At 44.7% G+C, this 23,426-nt stretch overlaps 1 protein-coding gene across 1 annotated transcript in view; it reads left to right on the top strand.

Moving 5' to 3' along the window:
- The first annotated feature begins 356 nt into the window (after positions 1-356).
- The window catches only part of LOC147431233 (uncharacterized), a 28,330-nt gene continuing 5,260 nt past the window's right edge, over positions 357-23,426 (top strand). Inside the window, exons 1-2 of the mRNA XM_086493850.1 lie at positions 357-974; positions 1,260-1,535. Of these exons, the coding sequence (XP_086349976.1) occupies positions 597-974; positions 1,260-1,535 (654 nt within the window). The 5' untranslated portion in view covers positions 357-596. The remainder of the gene's footprint in view (positions 975-1,259; positions 1,536-23,426) is intronic.

The following is a 23,426-nucleotide window of genomic DNA, read 5'->3' on the forward strand; positions in this document are numbered from 1 at the left end:
CTAGGGTTTGATTGCGCACCATGCCCACATGGACAACGACACGTGCTAGTGTGATGGTAGGGCTTTCGTGTGGCCACCGGGAGGTTTCGAGTTCGACCCACACCCTGCGAGGAGGGTGAACTCGGGGCGCCATTTTTGTCCCCGAGTTCACCTCCTAGTTCACCAAGCAATCGGACGGCTGAGATCAAAGCATTCACCCCGAGTTCACCCTTAGCAATCGGACGGCTGAAATCAAAGCCGCACAACGCCTCCAAATCTGGGCCCTAGAGCACCCCTGCGGGTCCCAATTTCCAGCGCCTGCTACCTTGTGTTTACATCAAGCAACGTAAAAGCAAAACGCATGGTAGGTACTCTGTCTGCATCACTCTCAAGGAGAATGAGCTAAATGGTCTTCCTCGTCTGCTCCGCGTCTTGCTGGTGAATATAGCCAACAAGCGGCAAAGAGAAAGAGAGAGTTTCTGATTGCAAACTTTTTTTTTTTTGAGGTAGACGAAGAGGAAAAATCGTTGGGCGCCTTTTTCCTGCTGGTGTGCTTGAGAGAGAGAGAGAGAGAGAGAGAGAGAGAGAGAGAGAGAGAGAGAGAGAGAGATGCCTCAATGGTGCTAGCACAAGATCCCTACCATCGCCTGCGTTTTCGAAGAATTTGCTTTGCATGTGTCTTGCTGTTTCAGCTGTCATGGATTGTGCCATGCACATATTTTCTGCTATGGCAAAGCTCGATGCCAAGGATGCTCATACTGCAAGATCGGAATGCAAGTAGCAGAATCAATACTCAGGGGTTTTCTGGTGCCATCAAAGTTCTCCGTGGCCATGATCATATGGTGTTGAACAAGCTATATGATAATTGGAACGTTTTTCTGCCAAAACTGAAGGAAAGGTTGGCATTAAAGGGCTTTGTGCAATCACCTGAAAGAACTTGCTTCCTTTGGCTTTCAGAATGCTTTTCATTCGGAAAACATGAGAGGATCTTACAAGTAAGTTTTTACTTTTGGCGCCTTGTCATTCATCTTGTGTGCTTGAGCTTGACAATGTGGCAGGCCCCTTATTTTCTAGACTCAGATCGGTTAAACACATACTAACCGAAAACATACAAAGAACCCGCATACCTTGACAAGTCTGCATTTACTTGGAAACATGTTGACAGCTTTTGGGAAACTGAATTTTGTGCCTGTTTGACGACTGTTACTGTGGCATCTTTCTTCTTTGCCACATCTAGATATATGCTCCTTGCAGAAGTTAGTATTTTATTATGTTTTCAGATAGTGAAAGAAGCCATTGGACCAAGAGTTTTACTATATGGAGTGACGGTTTGGAAGGGCAGGAATGAGGCTCTGCAGCGATTTCATAGAAATGCAGAGGTTGGAGATTGTGAGAAATTGGTAAACTTTGTGTTTGGAGCCAATGTGCAGCTTGTTAGCCAGTCTCATAAGATCCCAGAACGCTTGTTGCAAGCGGTACTAAGAAATCTGCTGACTGTCGAAGAAGAATCGCTCAATTTTGCAAACAAGCAAGAGGAGTTTGGTTTTATTGAGAGGGTAAGAGTATCCTCTCTGTCTAATCATCTTCATTACCGTGTTTTCCTGCCGTCTTTGATTTAAACAGGTCTTATATTAATAGATAGAAAAGCTTCTCTGATCTCATTTCAAACTCGATCTCAAGTCATTTAGAACTTATTGAAAATGGAGTTGATCCTGTAGGGCTTCTATTAGCTCAATTGGGGATCTCACCATTGTCATATAATAGTCGTACAGTTCTTTTGATGAGACAGCTGTGAAACAGGCCTTTATACAATATAAATGGAGCACATTCAAACTTTTCTTACTTGCAAAAACCTTAACAAGAGAAAATTCTCTCTAGTCATAAGCAGATAGCGTGTCATTTATAAAGAATTGGCCACCTATATTGGTATTTCTTACTTTGATCTGCACACACTTAATACAATGATACTGGGCATGAACATTATATTGGTGTCTTGCTGGATAAATGAGGGTGGCTCTCATGTGTATTAACCATTACTCAATGACAACTTAATCTTTCGATAAAGACACTAAAGAAGTCGACCAAAATATAAGCAAAACAACTAATATTGAATAAGTCATTGATCCTCTCTATATTTTGTGTAGAGATAGGAGATGTATATTGAAAAGAGAGGATAGCTAGGGTTTATATGGACTGAAGGATTCTTCCACTTAAATATAGAGGCAATAACTCGAGGTTTATTAGGCCATACATATAGCTTTGAGTAGTTAAGGATTGACCTTCCAAATTGCGAAGGATTGCAACCTCATGGGTATACACTATTACACATGACTATATACATGGACATACCTAGAGAGGATACACATGGGAAGGGACAGAGAGTTCTCAACACTAACAGATTTCTCTATAACTCTACAACATGACAAAAGAATCAACAACAATATCATGTGATCTACGACACAAAAACATCTTCAAGATATCACTACGTGACTAATATGGAAAATGAGTGTAGGAACTTTGATCTTCTTCTACCACATGAAGTTTACCTTTTCCTTTGGTGTCTCTTGCCTTGCCTTTGTAATAGCACTTGGTTGGTGGGTGATTGGTCTTGCCACAATGAGGCCAAGGGTTCTCGATGAATCAATCCTTTGCATAAATCCCTAGGCTGCGACATTCATCACATCTCCTCCTCTTAGAGGAGTTAACATAAGCCACCCTGGTCGAGCCTTCTTCTTCGTCATGGGAAGGAGTTGTGGTTGAAGTAGTTATCTTGGATACCTTTTCCTTGTGCTTGCAGATCTTTTTATTCTTCTTGTTTGAAGCCGTTGATAACATGCTCAAGCTTTGGTGTGGGCTCACTCTCCTTGAGGATAATGACGAGTAGATCATATCCTTGTTGTCTCCAAGAGCTTTGAATAACACAGAATCTTGTCATCTTCATCAACATGGCATTCCAAGTACACCAATTGTGTGAAAATTGGTTTGAGCTTGCTGACAAGTCCTTCTCCATTATGCAACATCAAGCCTAACAGTGACATCTTAATCTCAAATAGACGGAGTGCCAAACTGTTCGCCACACACACGCAAACAATGAGATCGAATAGTGTCTTTCTGATCTAAATCAATCAACTTTGGCAATTCACAACGGAAATGCCAATGCTTGGTGCTCATACTTTCTTGTGCTCTTGCTACGAATGTGTCATGCCAAGGAAGAGACATGGAATGTGACTTCATTGAATGCATACTTCTCAGCTTTTCATGAGAAATCCGCATACATCTGTGCTCATTCATGAGTGAATCGTGCTCACCTTACAATATGTCAAGCCTAGGAAAAGGGATCACATAGAGACGCTGACTAAAATACAGGAAACGATCACGAATGAAACACTCGAACAATGCGTGTTGACAAATCATTCGAACACATAGTACTTCCTTCAAGGGTTCTTTGGACCTAGGCTCGAGAGCCAAGATCGGTTCTTCGTGATTGATCGAATCTGCAATGAGGTTAGCTACACTAGAAAAAGCATCAACTAACCTATCCTCGTTGTGAACAATCACATCGTGTTCATACAAATCATCATGCTCGTGAGAAATCACATCATTTTCTTGCAAATCATCATGCTTGTGAGTTATCCATATCATCATGCTTATCAATATCATTCAAAATCCATCTCATCATGCTTATCATTATCATTCAAATCATCATGCAAATCAGTCATTCAAATCATCATGCAAATCGTGTGTCGCTGTCACGTGACACATCCCAACCCTATGTGTCCGTGGACAAGCTACACCACAGATGTCACGTGGCACATCCCAACCCTATGTGTCCGTGGACAAGCTACACCACAACAGGGTTCAATCAGTCCGATCAAGTTAGATTAGCAGTGATCTGGCACTTTTGTGAGTCTATTCGTAGACCGTGTATGCCCTGTCACTTAGCTTAGATGCATATCCTCCGGTTGCACACAACATGATCATCGGAATTCCCATCAGAATCCATTAGCATCAGTTAGGGGAATTTTCCAGTGCATTTAGCCTATTTTCCTATTTATTGGGATTTTCACTTATTATTTTTAAGTGACTTTCCAACAAAAGTAGGGCAATTTTGCTAAGTTAATATATAAGCAAACCCAAGTTAGCACTTTTTGGCAGAAGAGGCAGCAGGAGCTTCCCGCTCAATAGGCAACTTCTCAGCAATACCCCCCCTCATGACCCCCTAGCGACTCCATCCCCTTGGTGTTTTCCCTCCCTAGCAGACATCGCCATCAAAGTTTGGAATCTGGCGTTTTTTCCTAACCTCCATCAGCGTTTTTCAGCTTCCACTAATGCTAGGCATTGACAGCAACAACTCAACATTCTGTGGAGTTTTATCAACATGAAGACCTCAGCCTGATAGCGTTTTTGCAGCAGGTTGGCAAGCCTTTGAAAACGCTGCCCTATCTTGCAGATTTGCAGCAGCCCTAGACCTGCAGCATCAGCATTTTTGATCAGCAAATTTCAGCTTGAAAGAAACGTAGGTTTTGGCTTACAAAGCATAGCAGAACTACCCCAAGAAGGTTGCAGATGGTTCCCCATTTTCAGCCATAAAAACACAGCCCAAAACAGTCATTTTCAGCCACCGAATCAGTCCCCGAATTCAGCGATTAGAAGCCTACAGATTTCAGCCATCGAGTCGTCGTCATCACCGTTGTCGTCATCGGCATAGTCCCATTGCATCAGTCCATTGCATTCGCATTGTACACCTTTGTGCAATCAAAGTAGACCACTCTCGCCGACGAGAGTGGGGCCTTCGGAGGAGGGTTTTACAACCTCTCGGGTGTCGTATCTCTTCTCTCTCCTTCTCTCAGTCTCATTCACTTGCACGCACAATATCCACTCACTTTGTTCGTGATCATAGCACTCTCCATAAGACAAAAAGCTCTCTTTCCCTAAGAACTAAAAGGAACCTTGAGCAATGAAGATCACTAATCTTGAGAAAATACAACATTCATTCCGTTGCACCTTACATTGGTATCAGAGCTTTGGAAGTGTTCTGCATTACTCAAGGAAAGAACCACAAGAACCACAAGAATTTTTTTTGCTTGTTGCGGTCGCACGAACCTAAGTTTACTTGGGTGTGGCGATTCCTAATCGTGTTTTGTTGAAGAGTGACAGGAATCCCAAGAAAGAAGGGCTTGTATAGCCTCCCCTTGTGTCTCTTTTCACTCATTGAGAGCGGACCGTGCACTTAGCGGCTTACCAATCGACGTGAGGTGGGAAAAAGCAACCTTGGTGTGAGCGCAAGGCCGCCAAGGGGTGCGCGCGTAGTAAAGGGTAGAACTCGGGTGAAGAGAAGATCCTTCTCCAACGTGATTTGCAAGCGAAAGAAAACCTCAAGAACCCCAAGAACCCAAGACCATCAAGGACCTCAAGAACCTCAAGACTCTCAAGAACCCAAGTTCCTCGTGAACTTAAGAAACCAAGACCCTCAAGAACCCAAGTTCCTCGTGAACTTAAGAACCCAAGACCCCCAAGAACCCACAAGAACCCACGACTTCAGAATGATCATCACTTGAAGCGGAATGGATACTTCGCTTGGAGGTGATGAGCATGAGAGAGGCGAAGAAGAATTTTCCCCACCAGGAGGTTTTTCTGACCCTTCCCCATTTACGATACTGATTGCACTAACTCCCATGGAGGACTTGGAACTGTTGCGTATGGAACAAAATTTACAACCCAAAGCAAGAAATGCTGCAAGAATGGCAGTCATAGCGCGTGAGCATGAGCAAGCACGCTTGGAAGCCAAAGAACGACAAGCCACATTGGATCGTGAATTCAAAGAAAGAAAAGCAGAAATAGAACGCAGACACGCAGAGAACCAAGCAAGACAAGCAGAATTGTATTGCGAGAACAAAGCACGAATGCAAGAGATGTTGCGACTCTTTTCTCAAGTTCAGGCACCGAAGCAAGAGATTAGGGAAAAGGAGACTCTCTCAGTCTCTTCTTCTCCAAAGCATGAGACACAGGATTTGCATGATTGTGTGGGTCCAAAGAACCCCCACAGGACGATTCAATCATTCAGGACGAACCGATCTTGGCTCTCGAGCCTTGATCCAAAGAACCATCATAGGAAGTATTATGTGTTCGCATGATTGATACGCACGCATTGTTCGAGTGTTTCATTCATGAAGGTTTCCTGTATTTTAGTCAACAACGTTATGTGATCCCTTTTCTTAGGCATGACATACTGTATGTTGAGCACGTTTCTCTCATGGATGAGCACGAATGTATGCGGATTGTTCATGAAAAGCTAAAAAGTTTGTATGTCAGGAAGTCACATTCCATGTCTCTTCCTTGGCATGACACAGTTTCTGAACGAGCACATGATTGTACGAGTACCCAGCATAGGCATTTCCATTGTGATTTGCCACAATTGATTGATTTCGATCAAGCAGAAAATATTTGATCGCATTGTTTGTATGTGTTTGATGAACGGGTTGCCACTCCGTCTCTATGTTCATCGACATTGCATACACAGTCTTTAGAGAAGACAAGATTTTTTTCCTTCACTTTACATGGAATGGGTATGTTCATGGTTTTGTGTTGGAGATGGTTTCAGGAATTTTCAGCCATGGAGATTCTTGAAGACGAAAGAAGCAGGACTCTAGACGAAGTTGAAGCAAGAAAGGAGATTCAGAAGACTTTGTGTCGCTTTCTGCGCGGCCCAGAGAAGCAAGCGTTGCAGACCTTTATGAAGTTCAAGTACCGTACGACCCACACATCAGAGTGGGCCGGCGAAGAGTCCCTTCCAGGATTCCAGATGCTGTTGGCGATCTCCCTCGACGCCATACAGTTCGGTACCAGTACCTCACTTTGAAAAGGAGGGGATGTCATGTGACACATCCCAACCCTATGTGTCCGTGGACAAGCTACACCACAGATGTCACGTGACACATCCCAACCCTATGTGTTCGTGGACAAGCTACACCACAGCATGGTTCAGTCAGTCCGATCAAGTTAGATTAGCAACGATCTGGCACTTTTGTGAGTCTATTCGTAGACCGTGCATGCCTAGTCACTTAGCTTAGATGCATATCCTCCGGTTGCACACAGCATGATCATCGGAATTCCCATCAGAATCCATTAGCATCAGTTAGGGGAATTTTCCATATTGGGATTTTCACTTATTATTTTTAAGTGACTTTCCAACAAAAGTAGGTAGGGCAATTTTGCTAAGTTAATATATAAGCAAACCCAAGTTAGCACTTTTTGGCAGAAGAGGGAGCAAGAGCTTCCCGCTCAATAGGCAACTTCTCAGCAATACCCCCCCTCATGACCCCCTAGCGATTCCATCCCCTTGGTGTTTTCCCTCCCTAGCAGACATCGCCATCAAAGTTTGGAATCTGGTGTTTTTTCCTAACCTCCATCAGCGTTTTTCAGCTTCCACTAACGCTAGGCATTGACAACAACAACTCAACATTCTGTGGAGTTTTATCAACATGAAGACCTCGGCCTGATAGCGTTTTTGCAGCAGGTTGGCAAGCCTTTGAAAACGCTGCCCTATCTTGCAGATTTGCAGCAGCCCTAGACCTGCAGCATCAGCGTTTTTGATCAGAAAATTTCAGCTTGAAAGAAACGCAGGTTTCGGCATACAAAGCATAGCAGAACCACCCCAAGAAGGTTGCAGATGGTTCCCCATTTTCAGCCATAAAAACACAGCCCAAAACAGTCATTTTCAGCCACCGAATCAGTCCCCGAATTCAGCGATTAGAAGCCTACAGATTTCAGCCATCGAGTCGTCGTCATCACCGTTGTCGTCATCGGCATAGTCCCATTGCATCAGTCCATTGCATTCGCATTGTACACCTTTGTGCAATCAAAGTAGACCACTCTCGCCGACGAGAGTGGGGCCTTCGGAGGAGGGTTTTACAACCTCTCGGGTGTCGTATCTCTTCTCTCTCCTTCTCTCAGTCTCATTCACTTGCACGCACAATATCCACTCACTTTGTTCGTGATCATAGCACTCTCCATAAGACAAAAAGCTCTCTTTCCCTAAGAACTAAAAGGAACCTTGAGCAATTAAGATCACTAATCTTGAGAAAATACAACATTCATTCCGCTGCACCTTACAGTCATGCTTGGGAGAAGAAGAGATTGAGAGAGTCTCCTTTTCCCAAATCTCTTGCATCTGTGCCTGCACTTGAGAAAAAAGTCGCAACATCTCTTTCATGTGTCGGTCGTGCATTGCTTGTCTTGCTTTGTTCTTGCAATCAAATTCTGCTTCTTTTTCTTTGTTCTCGAGCTCGTGCGCACGCTCTATGGCTGCCATTCTTTCTTCATATTCACGATCTATGGCTGCCCTTCTATCTTCGTAGGCCTTCCTTTCTGCTTCTTTTTCTGCTTTTCTTTCTTCGCGTTCTAACTTCCTTTCCATAAACAACTGCTTCAACTCCTCCATAGAAGTTAGTGCAATCCTTGGTGTAGATGGGGAAGGGGGAGGGTCAAAAAAACCTCTTGGTGGGGGAAACTCTTCTTCGCTACTCCCATGCTCACCACCTTCATGCGAAATATCTATTCCGCTTCGAGTGATGACCATCCACTGAAGTCGTGGTCTTGGGTGCTTAAGTTCACGAGGAACTTGGGTTCTTGGGGTTCTTCTTTCGCTTGCAATCTGTGTTAGAGAAGAATCTTCTCTTCACTCGAGTTCTGCCCTTTCCCGCGGGCGCACCCCTTGGCGGCCTTGCGCTCACACCAAGGTTGCTTTTTCCCACCTCACGTCGATTGGCCAGCCGTTAAGTGCACGGTCCGCTCTCAATGAGTGAAAAGAGGCACAAGGGGAGGCTGGACAAGCCCCTGTTTCTTGGGTTTCCTGTCACTCTTCAAAAAAACAATTAGGAATCGACACGCCCAAGAGATCTTGGGTTACGTGCGACTGCAACAAGCAAAAAAAATAATTCTATGGTTCTTTCCTTGAGTGATACAAAACACTGCCGAAGCTTTGATACCAATGTAAGGTGCTGCGGAAGTGAATGTTGAACTTTGCTCAAGATGAGTGCTCCGAACTGTGCTCAAGGTTTCCTTTTTCTTATGGAAGGGAGAGCCTTCCGTTCCTTTAGTGAGAGATTGCAATGGACACAAACAAAGTGAATGGACACTGTGAATGAAGGTGCATGAGACTGAGAGATAGAGAGAGAAGAGAATACGATAGCAGAGACGTTGTAAAACCCTCCTCCAAGGGCCGCACTCTCGATGGTGAGAGTGGTCTACTATTGATTGCACAATTTGGTACAATGACTGATGCAAATCTAATGGCTATGTTGATGTCAATGGCGAGGACGACGACGACGAGACTAGGCTGATATCTGAAAATGAATGGATGTCGTAATGGCTGAAAACTGATCGCTGTAAATCCGGCTACGGCAAGCTCTCACGGCGAGGATCTGTTGCGGGTTCGTGTCGGTTCGTAGAGGCTAATTACTGAATTCAGAAAACGTTGGCAAATTTGCAGGCAAATGCAAAAGTGCTAGCTGATATTGGGGCTGGTCTGCAAGGCAATATGGCTGAACCAAAAACGCTGGCAGCAGAAGGTCCAAATCTGAAAACGCTAGCACAAATGCTGAGTGCAGGTCTTGGGAAAAACGCTAGGCTAAGGGTTGATAAAAAACGCTGGTATGCTGCTGAAATCCGCCAAGGCTGAAAACGCTAGCATGAAGGGGGGTCTATTCTTGCTGAGAGGGAGAGGGAGACGCCTGCTGCAAGGGGCCCTTGCCTGTGCGCTTTCCTCTTCTTCTGCCAGATAGTGCTAGCCTTGGGTTGGTTATATATTATCTTAGCAAAATTGCCCTACCTAGTTCCCAACAAAAATCACTTAAAAATAATAAGTGAAAAATGTCAAAAATAGGGAAAACAGATTTAATGCACTGGAAAATTCCCCTGATGGATTCTGATGGGAATGCTGATGATCATGCTGTGTGCAACCGGAGGATATGCATCTACTCTACGTGTTTGGTCATGCACGGTCTGCGAATAGACTCACAAAAGTGCCAGATCACTTTCTATTCTAGACTGACTGAACCCTAGTCGTGCTGTAGCTTGTCCACGGACACATAGTGTTAGATGTGTCACGTGATATCCCCTCCTTTTCAAAGTGAGGTACTGGTACCGAATTGTATTGCGTCGAGGGAGATCGTCAACAGGGTCTGGAATCCTGGGAAGGAGTCTTCGCCGGTTCACTCTGATGTGTGGGTCGTGTGATACTTGAACTTCATAAAGGTCTGCGACGCTTGCTTCTTTGGGCCGCGCCAAAAGCGACAGTCTTCTGTGGCTCCTTCAATGCTTCAACTTCGTCTAGAGTCGTGCTTCTTCCTTCTTCAAGAATCTCCATGGCTGAAAATTCTTGAAACCACTTCCAACACAAAAACATGAACATACCTATTCCATGTAAAGTGAGTGGAAAAAATCTTGTCTTCCTCAAAGACTGTGCATGCAATGTAGATGAACAAAGAGACGGAGTTCCAAACCGTTCACCACACACACGCAAACAATGAGATCGAATCTTTCTCTCATGATCTAGAGCAATCAACTGTGGCAATTCACAACGGAAATGCCCATGCTTGGTGCTCATACTTTCATTTGCTCTTCCTACGAATGTGTCATGCCAAGGAAGAGACATGAAATGTGACTTCCTTGAATGTATACTTTTCAGCTTTTCATGAACAATCCGCATACATTCGTGCTCATTCATGAGTGAAATGTGCTCAACGTACAATATGTTATGCCTAGTAAAAGGGACCCTCGAGGTGTCACGTGACACATCCAACCCTATGTGTCCGTGGACAAGCTACAATATGATCAAGGTTTAGTCAGTCCAGTCAGTCTAGATTTAGAAGTGATCTGGCACTTTTGTGAGTCCGTAGACCGTGCATGCCGAGTCACTTAGTGTAGATGCATATCCTCTGGTTGCACACAACATGATCATAAGAATTCCCATCAGAATCCATCAGATTCCTTCAAGGGAATTTTCCAGTGCATTTAGCCTATTTTACCTATTTTTGGCATTTTTCACTTATTAATTTAAGTGACTTTCCAACAAAAGTAGGTAGGGCAATTTTGCTAAGTTTGTATATAAGCAAACTAGAGCTAGCACTATTTGGCAGAAGAGGTAGCAGGAGCACCGCTCAACAGACACCTTCTCAGTAGGACCCCAAAGGCTTCTAGCGTTTTTCCTCCACAGCATCTTGGCTAGTGTTTTTGGACAAGACACCGCAGATCAGCCAGCGTTTTACATTTGCAGAGCCACGGCGACAAGACCACAGCAGATCAGCCTAGCGTTTTTGCATCTGCAGAATCTCGGCGACAGAAACTCCATTTTCGGCCCCAGCGTTTTTGCATTTGCCAGCAACCTCAGCGTTTTGTAGATCTATCGCGACAGAATCAGCCCTAGGACCAGCGTTTTCAGTTTTCAGCAGTTAGACTTCGCAGATCAAGTCCCGAACCTCGCAGATCTCACCTTCCCGCAGCAGTTCCTCGCCGCACGATCAGTTTCCGCAAGGTTTACAGTTTCAGCCCGGAAAACGCAGATTTCAGCATCTGCGTTTTCAGCGCGTCGTCGTCGTATCGTCGCCATCGACATCGTCATCGACATAGAGTCAGAATTCAGCAGATAGAAGATTAGCAGATTTCAGTCCATAGCGTTTTTGGACAGCAGATACAAGATTGCAGATTTCAGCCCTTAGGTCGACCTCGTCATCACCGTCGTCATCGTCGACATAGCCTAGACTTGCATCAGTCTCATGCATCACCATTGTACTAGATTGTGCAATCATAATAGACCACTCTCGCCGACGAGAGTCTCGGTGAGAGTGGGGCCTTCGGAGGAGGGTTTTACGTCTCTGGTGTCGTATCTCTCTTCTCTCTATCTCTCAGTCTCATTCACTTGCATGCACAGTGTCCATTCACTTTGTTTGCGATCATAGCATTCTCTCATTAAGAACAGAAGGCTCTCCCTTCCATAAGAACAAAAGGAACCTTGAGCACAGTTCGGAGCACTCATCTTGAGCAAAGCGCAAACATTCATTCTGCTGCACCTAACATTGGTATCAGAGCTTTGACAGTGTTCTGTATCACTCAAGGAAAGAACCACAAGAACCACAAGAATTTTTTTGCTTGTTGAGGTCGCACGAACCCAAGTTCGCTTGGGCGTGTCGATTCCTAATCGTGTTTTGTTGAAGAGTGACAGGAATCCCAAGAAAGAAGGGCTTGTCCAGCCTCTCCTTGTGTCTCTTTTCACTCATTGAGAGCGGACCGTGCACTTAGCGGCCGGCCAATTGACGTGAAGTGGGAAAAAGCAACCTTGGTGTGGGAGCGCAAGGCCGCCAAGGGGTGCGCTCGCAGAAAGAAGTAGAACTCGGGTGAAGAGAAGATCCTTCTCAAACGTGGTTTGCAAGCGAAGAAAACCTCAAGAACCTCACGAACCTCAAGATTCTCAAGAACTCAAGACCCCCAAGAACCCAAGTTCCTCGTGAACTTAAGAACCCACAAGAACCCACGATTGCAGAATGGTCATTACTCGAAGCGGAATGGATACTTCGCTTGGAGGTGATGAGCATGAGAGAGGCGAAGAAGAATTTTCCCCACCAGGAGGTTTTTCCGACCCTTCCCCATCTACGACACCGATTGCACTAACTCCAATGGAGGAGTTGGAGCTGTTGTTTATGGAACATAATTTACAACGCGAAGCAAGAAATGCCGCAAGAATGGCAGCCATAGCGCGTGAGCGCGAGCAAGCACGCTTGGAAGCCAAAGAACGACAAGCCAAATTGGATCGTGAATGCAAAGAAAGAAAAGCAGAAATGGAACGCAGACACGCAGAAGACGAAGCAGAAAGACAAGCAGAGAACAAAGCAAGACAAGCAAAATTTGATCGCGAGATCAAAGCAAGAAGGGAAGAGTTCTTGCGACTCTTTTCTCAAGCTCAGACACAGATGCAAGAGATTCGGGAAAAGGAGACTCTCTCAGTCTCTTATTCTCCAAAGCATGACACAGGATTTGCATGATTGTGAGCAGCATGATGATTTGATTGACAATGATCAGCATGATGATTTGGATGATAAAGACAAGCATGATGATTTGCATGATCAAGATGTGATTTCTCACAAGCATGATGAGTTGCATGAAGATGACGTGATTGTTCACAAGGATGATGTGTTAGTGGATGCTTTTTCTAGCGAAGCTAACCTCGTTGCAGATTCGATCAATCACGAAGAATCGATCTTGGCTTTTGAGTCGAGGTCCAAAGAACCCCCACAAGACGATTCGATCATTCAGGAAGAACCGATCTTGGCTCTCGAGCCTAGGTCCAAAGAACACTCACAGGAAGTATTATGTGTTCGCATGATTGATACGCACGCATTGTTCGAATGTTTCATTCGTGATCGTTTCCTGTATTTTAGTCAGCCTCGTTATGTGATCCCTTTTTCTAGGCATGGCATATTGTATGTTGAGCACGTTTCTCTCATGGATGAGCACGAATGTATGCGGATTTTTCATGAAAAGTTGAAAGGTATGTATGTAAGGAAGTTACAGTCCATGTCTCTTCCTTGGTATGACACAGTTTCCGAACGAGCACATGAAAGTATGAGCATCAAGCATGGGCATTTCCGTTGTGAATTGCCAAAGTGGATTGCTTTAGATCAAAAGAGAAAGATTCGATTTCATTGTTTGCATGTGTTTGATGAACGGGTTGTCACTCCGTCTCTATGTTCATCTACATTGCATACACAGTCTTTAGCGAAGACAATATTTTTTCCACTCACTTTACATGGAATAGGTATGTTCATGGTTTTGTGTTGGAAGTGGTTTCATGAATTTTCAGCCATGGAGATTCTTGAAGAAGAAAGAAGCATGACTCTAGACGAAGTTGAAGCATTGAAGGAGACTCCAAAGAATTTGTCGCTTTTGGCGCGGCCCAGAGAAGAAGGCATTGCAGACCTTTCTGAAGTTCAAGTACCGCACGACCCACACATCAGAGTGGGCCGGCGAAGAGTCCCTTCCAGGATTCCGGATGCTATTGACGATCTCCCTCGACGCCATACAGTTCGGTAATACAGTTCGGTATCAGTACCTCACTTTGAAAAGGAGGGGATGTTACGCGACACATCCAACTCTATGTGTCCGTGGACAAGCTACAACATGATCAGGGTTCAGTCAGTCCAGTCAGTCTAGATTTAGAAGTGATCTAGCACTTTTGTGAGTCTATTCGTAGAGCGTGCATGCCCATGCATATCCTCTGGTTGCACACAACATGATCATAAGAATTCCCATCAGAATCCATCAGATTCCTTCAAGGGAATTTTCCAGCCTATGTTACCTATTTTTGGCCAGCGTTTTGCATTTGCAGAGCCACGACGACAAGACCACAACAGATCAGCCTAGCGTTTTGCATTTGCAGAGCCACGACGACAAGACCACAACAGATCAGCCTAGCGTTTTTGCATCTGCAGAATCCCGGCGACAGAAACTCCATTTTCAGCCCTAGCGTTTTTGCATTTGCCAGCAACCTCAGCGTTTTGCAGATCTATCACGACAGAATCATTCCTAGGACCAGCGTTTTCAGTTTTCAGCAGTTAGACTTCGCAGATCAAGTCCTGAACCTCCAAGATCTCACCTTCCCGCAACAATTCCTCGCTGCACGGTCAATTTCCGCAAGGTTTACAGTTTCAGCCCGGAAAACGCAGATTTCAGCATCTGCGTTTTCTGCGCGTCGTCGTCGTATCATCGCCATCGACATCGTCATTGACATAGAGTCAGAATTCAGCATATAGAAGATTAGCAGATTTTAGCCCATAGCGTTTTTGGACAGCAGATACAAGATTGCAGATTTCAGCCCTTAGGTCGACCTCACCATCACCGTCGTCATCGTCGACATAGCCTAGACTTGCATCAGTCTCATGCATCACCATTGTACTAGATTGTGCAATCATAATAGACCACTCTCGCCGACGAGAGTCTCGGTGAGAGTGGGGCCTTCGGAGGAGGGTTTTACAACATCTCTGGTGTCGTATCTCTCTTCTCTCTATCTCTCAGTCTCATTCACTTGCACGTACAGTGTCCATTCACTTTGTTTGCGATCATAGCATTCTCTCATTAAGAACAGAAGGCTCTCCCTTCCATAAGAACAAAAGGAACCTTGAGCACAGTTCAGAGCACTCATCTTGAGCAAAGCGCAAACATTCCTTCCGCTGCACCTAACAGTTGCATAGGTTGGCAGGGGGTTAGGTTTTTAAAACTTTAACCCCTTACGCCCCACGTTCGAATCTTCGTTGTTCTTTTGGGTTTTCTAATCGCTTGTGCTCTCAGCCTGGAGACTTTGATGAAGTCCATGATGGAGATGATGCTACAGTAGGAGACTTAGCGGGCGTCAGTCGAAAGGGAAAGAATGCCTCTAGAGAGAAAACGCGAAGCTCAACGCATAGCGGCTGAAGAAAAGAGGGCAGCTATGGAGCTAGAGCATGAGGTGCTACGAGACCAATGCATGCAAGATTTGGTCCTACCGAGTGCTATCTTCGAAGAGCGAAGCACTCAAGGAGTCCGGCTAGTCATCACGTAGGACAGGTAGAGACGACGACTCCAACCACCCAGTCATTGAAAAGTTGACTTTCAGCAAGTATGATGGTAAGATGGATGCTTTGTTATTTGTTCTTGGTTGTATCAATTTAATGCTTACTTTGTGACTAACAAGAAAAGGTGTAACGGTAAAGTTTTGATTGTTGTCATGTATTTGTCGGGTGATGCCTTTAATTGGTATCAGGCCTGGCAAGAGGCATAGATGATGGAGCACCTTGATCCTGTCGCGGATGAGGGGCCACTGTCCTTTAGTTGGCTCCACTTTCAAGACAAGCTCAAGGCTCGTTTTATGCCACCGTAGTACCTTGATTGATTGAAAGAAGATTGAAGAGGCCTCAAGCAAAATGGCACTCCCGTTATGTCTTTTTCTAACCGTATTTTGCAGATAGGTGCTCAATTGCTCAAGTCGGATGAGGTCGCAAGGAGACTTTTCTCTTTGGTATGGATGAGTACATCAAATACGACATGAAAGTCTTACGACCCATTGACTACAATGATGCGGTTAGGATCGCTCTCGAGCAAGAAATGAAGCATAACAAAGGTAAGCCTAAGGAGAATAAGTTGTAACAAGCTTGGACATTCCAAGTGAGAAATCAATAGCAACACACGAACAACTTATCGGCTGCCTTCGTATACCATGCTTGAGACTTCTCAAGAGCCTCGTGCACCTTGGCAAAAGTAGTATCCAGATCTAGATCATACTGATCTGTTTCAAAAATCTTATCCTGGGTCTGGGGAGTCTTCTGATTTACCAACCGATTCCCTTTTTCCTTTCTTTCCTTGTGCCCTAGGACCTGTGGGTAGCTTCTTTAGCTTCCCCTGTCCATTGGCACGTTAGTCTCAATCGTCAGAACCCTAAGATGCACTATCATCTGATCCCCTTTCTTTGGAATCCTTTGATGAACTTGCAATCTGGTTCCCTTAGTTCGTCAAAACCTCGGATGTGCTACCATTTGATTGTCTAGAATCGTGCAATGAGCTGTCATCCAGTTCCCCTGATTCATTCTTTTCAATCAGGCAGACTCTTACCTTGTTGAGGTGGATATTATCTTGTCCGTAAGATTAGTCAATGAGCCGGCATGCGTTCCAAATCGTTTCTTAGCATGTTGCATAAGTCTATGAATAGAGCCAGACTTTTGATTTAGACAACAGTCTCGAATCCTTTTTTTAGCAAACCACAACAAAACCGCTCAATCTCGTCTTTCAAAGTAATTTCCGAGAGGAAGACACTAGCAAATAAGTATCCCAAAACCTTTGGCAGTAGTCATTCAATGTATCGGTGTCCAGTCATTTTCAAGTGATGCCAAGCCGTGATGACATCTCTTGCATATTCATCTGATATCCAAGTTGACGTGAAAAATAATTTTAACCACTGCGTAAAACAGAGTAGATTACCATACTTGTATAGTTCCTTTTTAGTAAGATACCGCCTTTTGCCCCTTGGAATTGTTCTGAGAACCGTCCTCCAGAGAAGGCGATGCCAAACTTTTGTACAAACTCGAGGGCTTAATGGGTGTCCTGGTAGCGTGAATACGTCTCAAACCTGACGGCCTAACTCTGTTCCTTGAACTCCTTGGTTTTCTTGTCGATCTGGTCATTGTCAAAAGAGGATGAGCTCTCCTCCTCTGAACTGCTAGATGGCCTTCCATGCCCTCTAGACTTAAAAAAAATAAAAATCTACTTCAACAATCTTATTTTTGGTGCTTAGAAATTGAGGAACCTTTTGAGCACCCTTGAATACTTTAAAAGACGCCTTCCCCATGTGTTGTTTTAAGCAAACTCCACTAAGGGAAAATACTTTTTTCCATCAAGTATTCTAATCCGAAAAATAAGACTTCAACAAATCCAAAACCATTTGATTGGCTATCTCAAATTGCTCATCTGTCTGCGGGTGGAACGAGGACAAGAACTGCAGCCGTGTGCCAATGTTCTCGAGATTGCCCTCCAAAACAGCTAGTAGACTAGGGATCTCTGTTTGAATCAATGAACTCATGCATTCCATATGCATTTGCCACTAAATTCTTTTGTCCTTGAACATGGACAATTTGGAAGTGAAACTGTGACAAGATGTTAGCCCATCGCATCTGCTTTTCCGAAAGCTGCTTCTATGACAAGAAGTAGCATGAACTGTGATGATTCGTAAAGACTGTAAAATTAGCTCTGAGTAAATAGTGTCACCACCGAGTAAGAGCATGGATCACTTCTAATAGCTCTTTTTCATAAATTTGTGCAACCATTCCAGGACGTAAAAACATCTTGCTCTCATAAGCAAATTACTTTATGGTTTTCCATAATCTATAGTTTTGAGTAGAAAAGTCAAGTGTAGATCACATTTTTGGCATGTACTCGTTGAAAGGTTTGGCATTCCGACACATTTTTCATCTGCATTCCATCGAGTCTTTTAGGAAGCATAGTCCTTGTCCAGTCATTTGAAAAGTAAAAGACGTGTCTATGACATTGTGGTTGAAGTTGTTTTAGGGAGATCCTCCTAAGGATATTCTTGAAGAAGATGAATCCGAGATCGTAGACAAAGTTGAAGACATGAAGTCGAAGCAGATTATCCTGCATTGCTTTTAGCCCCGGCCCAAAGAAGCAAGCATTGCAGTTCTTTTTGAAGTTCAAGTATCACGGCATCCACGCAGCAGAGTGGGCCAACGAAGATTTGTTCGCAGATTCCCCGGAGTTGTTGGCGGACTACACAGAAGCCATGTAGCTCAATACGAGTACCTCACCTTGAAAAGGGGGGGTGTCACAAACTGGTGACGTGGCTGCCCTGTATACACACACCCTCTCCGCATGGACAGCCCCCGGAAAACCCACTGATGATGACGTGGCTGCATCGTACGGACAGGCCCGCGAAATGCAGAAATGCTGACGCGTGGCAGGTTGTACGGATGTCAAGATTTTTGCGACACTTTTCAGGGAAATTCATTGATAGCTTTTTGCTACGTAGAATCTACGCCATGCTCGAGGGAGAGGGAGCTTTATTTATTTAAAGCTTTGCTCTATTTCTTCCCAAGGCTTATGAGAGAATATGCTTTATCTGTGAAAGCTTTTGGAGCTTTGCTTTTGGCATCCCTTGTAAACTTTTAAATAAGTGGGCATGCCTCCCACTTCTCAGAGCATCTGGACGCAGAGTCTGAGAGTAAGAGCCTCCCACTCACTTGTATTTTGAGTTGCAGATTAATACAAAAAGAAATACCGAAAGGGGCGCTAGTCTTTGGGGCCAATATCTCTAGGCACGGAACTCCGCCGGGCCAGTGTTGAATCTATTGTGAACTGGGAACTGTTAGAAGTGTAATCTTGTGGTGTCGCGGTAGATTCTCGACTTGGAGTGTCCAAGTCTATTACAATGGTATCAGAGCACGGCTGATTTCTCTTCTACGAGAAATCCGATCCTTTTTACACGGCACTTATGGCTCCTGACAGAGATCGGTCGACTTCCTGTGTATCCGAATATGCGGGAAGAGATCACAACGAGGATTCATGCAAAGAGTATGGCCCGCCTCGGCCTACTCAGGCGGAGCTCGAATAGATGGAGCGTCGACGTTTGATTGCCGATGCAACTATTGTGAACTGGGAACTGTTAGAAGTGTAATCTTGTGGTGTCGCGGTAGATTCTCGACTTGGAGTGTCCAAGTCTATTACAATGGTATCAGAGCACGGCTGATTTCTCTTCTACGAGAAATCCGATCCTTTTTACACGGCACTTATGGCTCCTGACAGAGATCGGTCGACTTCCTGTGTATCCGAATATGCGGGAAGAGATCACAACGAGGATTCATGCAAAGAGTATGGCCCGCCTCGGCCTACTCAGGCGGAGCTCGAATAGATGGAGCGTCGACGTTTGATTGTCGATGCAACAAAGATGATGCTAAATTTTGCGAAGGACCAGAAATTTGCAAAATTTATGAGTCAGTCCTGCTTCGACGAGGTGCACTCGCAGTGGCGGCAGACCACAGAACCACCCCTCAAACCGGCCTTGAAGAAACCTCCTGCTCTGAGGATGTACACAGAGCAAGAGTTATAAGAGGTGGTTGATGCACGAATTGCTCAGCTTTTTGACGCGCAAAACAAAAGCTAAAAAGCACGACAAAAAGCAGAAAAAAGGCGTTGATTTCTCGGGTTATTCGGGTCGTCAGTCTACATTTGAGTCGGCAAGAAAACAGAAGAAGCATGTTCTATTTGAAGGAGTACCCAGTTCTTCTTCTTCTTCTTCTTCTTCTTATTCTTCTAGCTCCTCTGACTCGAGTGAGGAAAGACAGAAAAAGGCAGCAGATCGCCATCGTTGCGATTTGAAATTGAAGGAGAATGATCGGGCGCTCTTACGTTTTGAGAAGGCACGCCTGAGAAAGAAAAAGGGAAAGGAGAGAATTTTTCCAAAGCTTAGTATGCGATACTATGGACCTTTCCAAATTTCTGAAAAGATCAATGATGTCTCCTTCCGACTGAAACTGCACGACACTCGGAGGATTCACAATGCATTTCATGTGAGTCTCTTGAAGCCTTTTAAAGGTGATGTGCCTGAAGACGGGGAGCCCGATGAGCAACCCGAAGTGGAAGAAAACGAGATCATTGTTCCAGAACAGATATTGGCACATAAGGACAGAAAGATTAAGGGTAAAGTGAGAAGGCGGTTCTTGGTTAAATTCAAGAACTATCCTGCATTGGATGGAGGAGGAGGACCTAGTAGATACTCCTCAGATTGTGAAACTTTACCTTGAAGCTTTTGGTAGCATAGTCTATTCCAAATGGAACCCCGAATTCAGCTTGGCCGGATATCTGGTGCAGTGGGTTTGCACAAGAGGGGAATTACTCCGCTCCTTTGTCAACAGATGCCTCGATTTTTTTTTTGAATACTAGAGTCATTGATGTCTCTTTGAGCTTGAGGGATACTGAGAGCTGACAGTATTCTGCTGTATGACTTTATAAAATGGAATTCCGGAAAATATGAAACTGATTTGTTTAAGTGCAGGAACTGATAGACGAAATGACTGCAACATTTTGGTCTGAATAATCTCGATAGACATGGTTGCAATAGGAATTAGTCAATCGGGCATCTATGAGGTCTTGAGTGGATCTAGATGCGATTGCTAATTGCATAGTTGATAAATCATCGTTTGAGATCCGAATGAATGTTGAATGTGATTTGTCATGTGATGTCGTATGATGTGACTATTGATTGGTACATGTGCTAGATGTGTGTTCCTAGTGCGTCGGAACTAACAGTCAGTGTTTGCTAAGACAGTTTATGGCTTCTGTTTGTTTTGCAGGCGTAATCGAGGGCGATTACAATGCTTTCAAGAGGGGGGTATGTCACAAACTGGTGACATGGCTGCCCTATACACACACACCCTCCCGGCATGGACAACGCTTCGAAAACCCATTGATGATGACGTGGCTGCACCGTACGGACAGGCCCTTGAAATGTGGAAATGTTGACACGTGGCAGGCTGTACGGACGTCCGCTTTTTGCGGTGCTTTTCACGGAAATTCGTTGACAGCTTTTTGCTATGTAGAATCTACTCCATGCTTGAGAGAGAGGGAGCTTTATTTATTTAAAGCTTTGCTCTATTTCTTCCCAAGGCTTGTGAGAGAATATGCTTTATCTGTGAGCTTTTGATTTTCGGCTTTTGGGGCTTTGCTTTTGGCATCCCTTGTAAACCTTTAAATAAGTGGGCTGGCCTCCCACTTCTCAGAGCATCTGGACGCAGAGTCTGAGAGTGAGAGCCTCCCACTCACTTGTACTTTGAGTGGCAGATTAATACAAAAAGAAGTACCGAAAGGGGCGCCAGTCTCTGGGGCCAATATCTCTAGGCACGGAACTTTGCCGGGCCAATGTTGAATATATTGTGAACTGTGAACTGTTAGAAGTGTAATCTTGTGGTGTCGCGGTAGATTCTCGACTTGGAGTGTCCAAGTCTGTTACAGGGGGATGTCACGGACACATCTAACCCTATGTGTATGCGGACAAGCTAACTCCTACTTCTAGGGTTTAGGACCACCTAGGAAGTATTCTGGCACCCTTGTGAGCCTGTACGCAAGATGCGCATGTCAAGGCACTTTAGATTAGTTGCATACCCTCTGATTGTACATGAGCAGCACGAGTGTCTACTAGGTGGAGGCATTGGGGAGTGTTCCCATACAACACCACTAGCACCAAGCCCTTAGCCTAGATGCTCGGTGTTGCGTCGATGCCGACGCCAACGACGATGATGAGACTTTGGCTGAATGCTGAAAATGCTAGGGATTGGCGCCTTTGATTTGCAACTAACTGGCGATGAAGGGGCTGAAATCTGCATGCTGGAAACGTTGGACTGCTGGCTGAATTCTGAGATGCTCCATGCTGAAAACGCTGGTGCTAAAGGCTGAAAATGCTGATGAGAAGGGCTGGAAAACGATGGGTGTGGGTCGTGCGGGTACTTCGGGTACTGTTACTGCTTCTGTGCCTCTTCTACCTTCTCTAGCGCCGAAGGGGCTTCATTTATAGGTGCCAAATGTTGGGTCGGGCAGTTTGGAAAATGAAAAGTCAATAATAAAATGCCATGCTAGAGGTGGCCCACACACGGTAAAATGCCTGTATGTTGAAATGTTGGACTGTGCCAGAGAGGGTATGCAACTATGACCGGCCTCGACATGCATGTCCTGCTAGAGGCTCACAAAGTGCCATGTTAGGTCCTAAGCTAGACTAAGACTGACACTAGACTGTAGCAGAAGCATGTCCACGTGGCGCAAGTGCAATGCGCACATGACACAAAAATGGAACTGCTCGACCTAGCTTTTATTCCTATATAAGTGACCTTGGGGGGGGTCACTTCTTAGCAAATAAGTACCCTCAATAAGCAGCAGACAACATCAGCGTTTCACCCTCAACCCTCATCTTCAGCGTTTTCATTCCTCATCATTCAGCGTTTGCAGCCTCAAAGTTTTAGCGTTTGTAGCCTCAGCGTTTTCAGCCAGCACATTTCAGCCTTTTCAGCCTTTAGCCATCGCCCGTATTTCTAGATTACAGCCTAGCTTCATCGTCAGTTTGCAGTGCCAAGTCAGATCAACCCAACGATTTCAGTTTCCGGCCTAAGCCTCGTAGTTCCAAGCATCTACCGCAAGTTCCCTTCAGCATATCAATATCTAGGACCATTGTATCAACATTTGTGCAATCTAAAGCAAATACCTCTCTGGGGCCCTTGGAGGGGGGTTTGGGATCCCTTCTGGTGTTGGTCTTCTCTCTCTCTCTCTCTCTCTCTCTCTCTCTCTCGGGATAGTTTCCTACGAGGTTAAAACTCTCTTCTTCTTCTTCTTCTTCTTCTTCTTCTTCTCTCTCTCTCTCTCTCACACACACACACACACACACACATAGAACCTTCACTCACAGTGTCATTCTCTTTTCTCTCTAGTCTACTGCACAACTCTCATGAAGTAAAAGGAACTCTCTCTCAATCAGTAAAGGAACCTTGAGTACGTATTGAGCAGTGACACTCATCCTTAGCATTCACCATCAATCACTTCCGCTCCACTCACATTTTTCGTTTGGATTTCATCCATAGTCATTTAGGAAAAGATGTGTCTATGAAATTGTGGTTGACGTTGTTTCAAGGAGATCCCCAGAGGAGATTCTTGAATAGGATAAATCCGAGATCGTAGATAAAATCGAAGACATGGAGTTGGATGAGATTATTCTTCATCGCTTATAGCGTGGCCCAAAGAAGGAAGCATTGCAATCCTTTTTGAAGTTAAAAGTATCCCGACATTCACGCAACAAAGTGGGCCAAGGAAGATGTCTATGCAGATTCCCTGGGGTTGTTGGCAAACTGCACGGATGCCATGCAGCTCGGTACCAATAC

This window comes from Adiantum capillus-veneris, chromosome 21 (assembly GCF_014529385.1).
Source record: "Adiantum capillus-veneris isolate H3 chromosome 21, ASM1452938v2, whole genome shotgun sequence".
In the NCBI taxonomy this organism is placed as follows: domain Eukaryota; kingdom Viridiplantae; phylum Streptophyta; class Polypodiopsida; order Polypodiales; family Pteridaceae; genus Adiantum; species Adiantum capillus-veneris.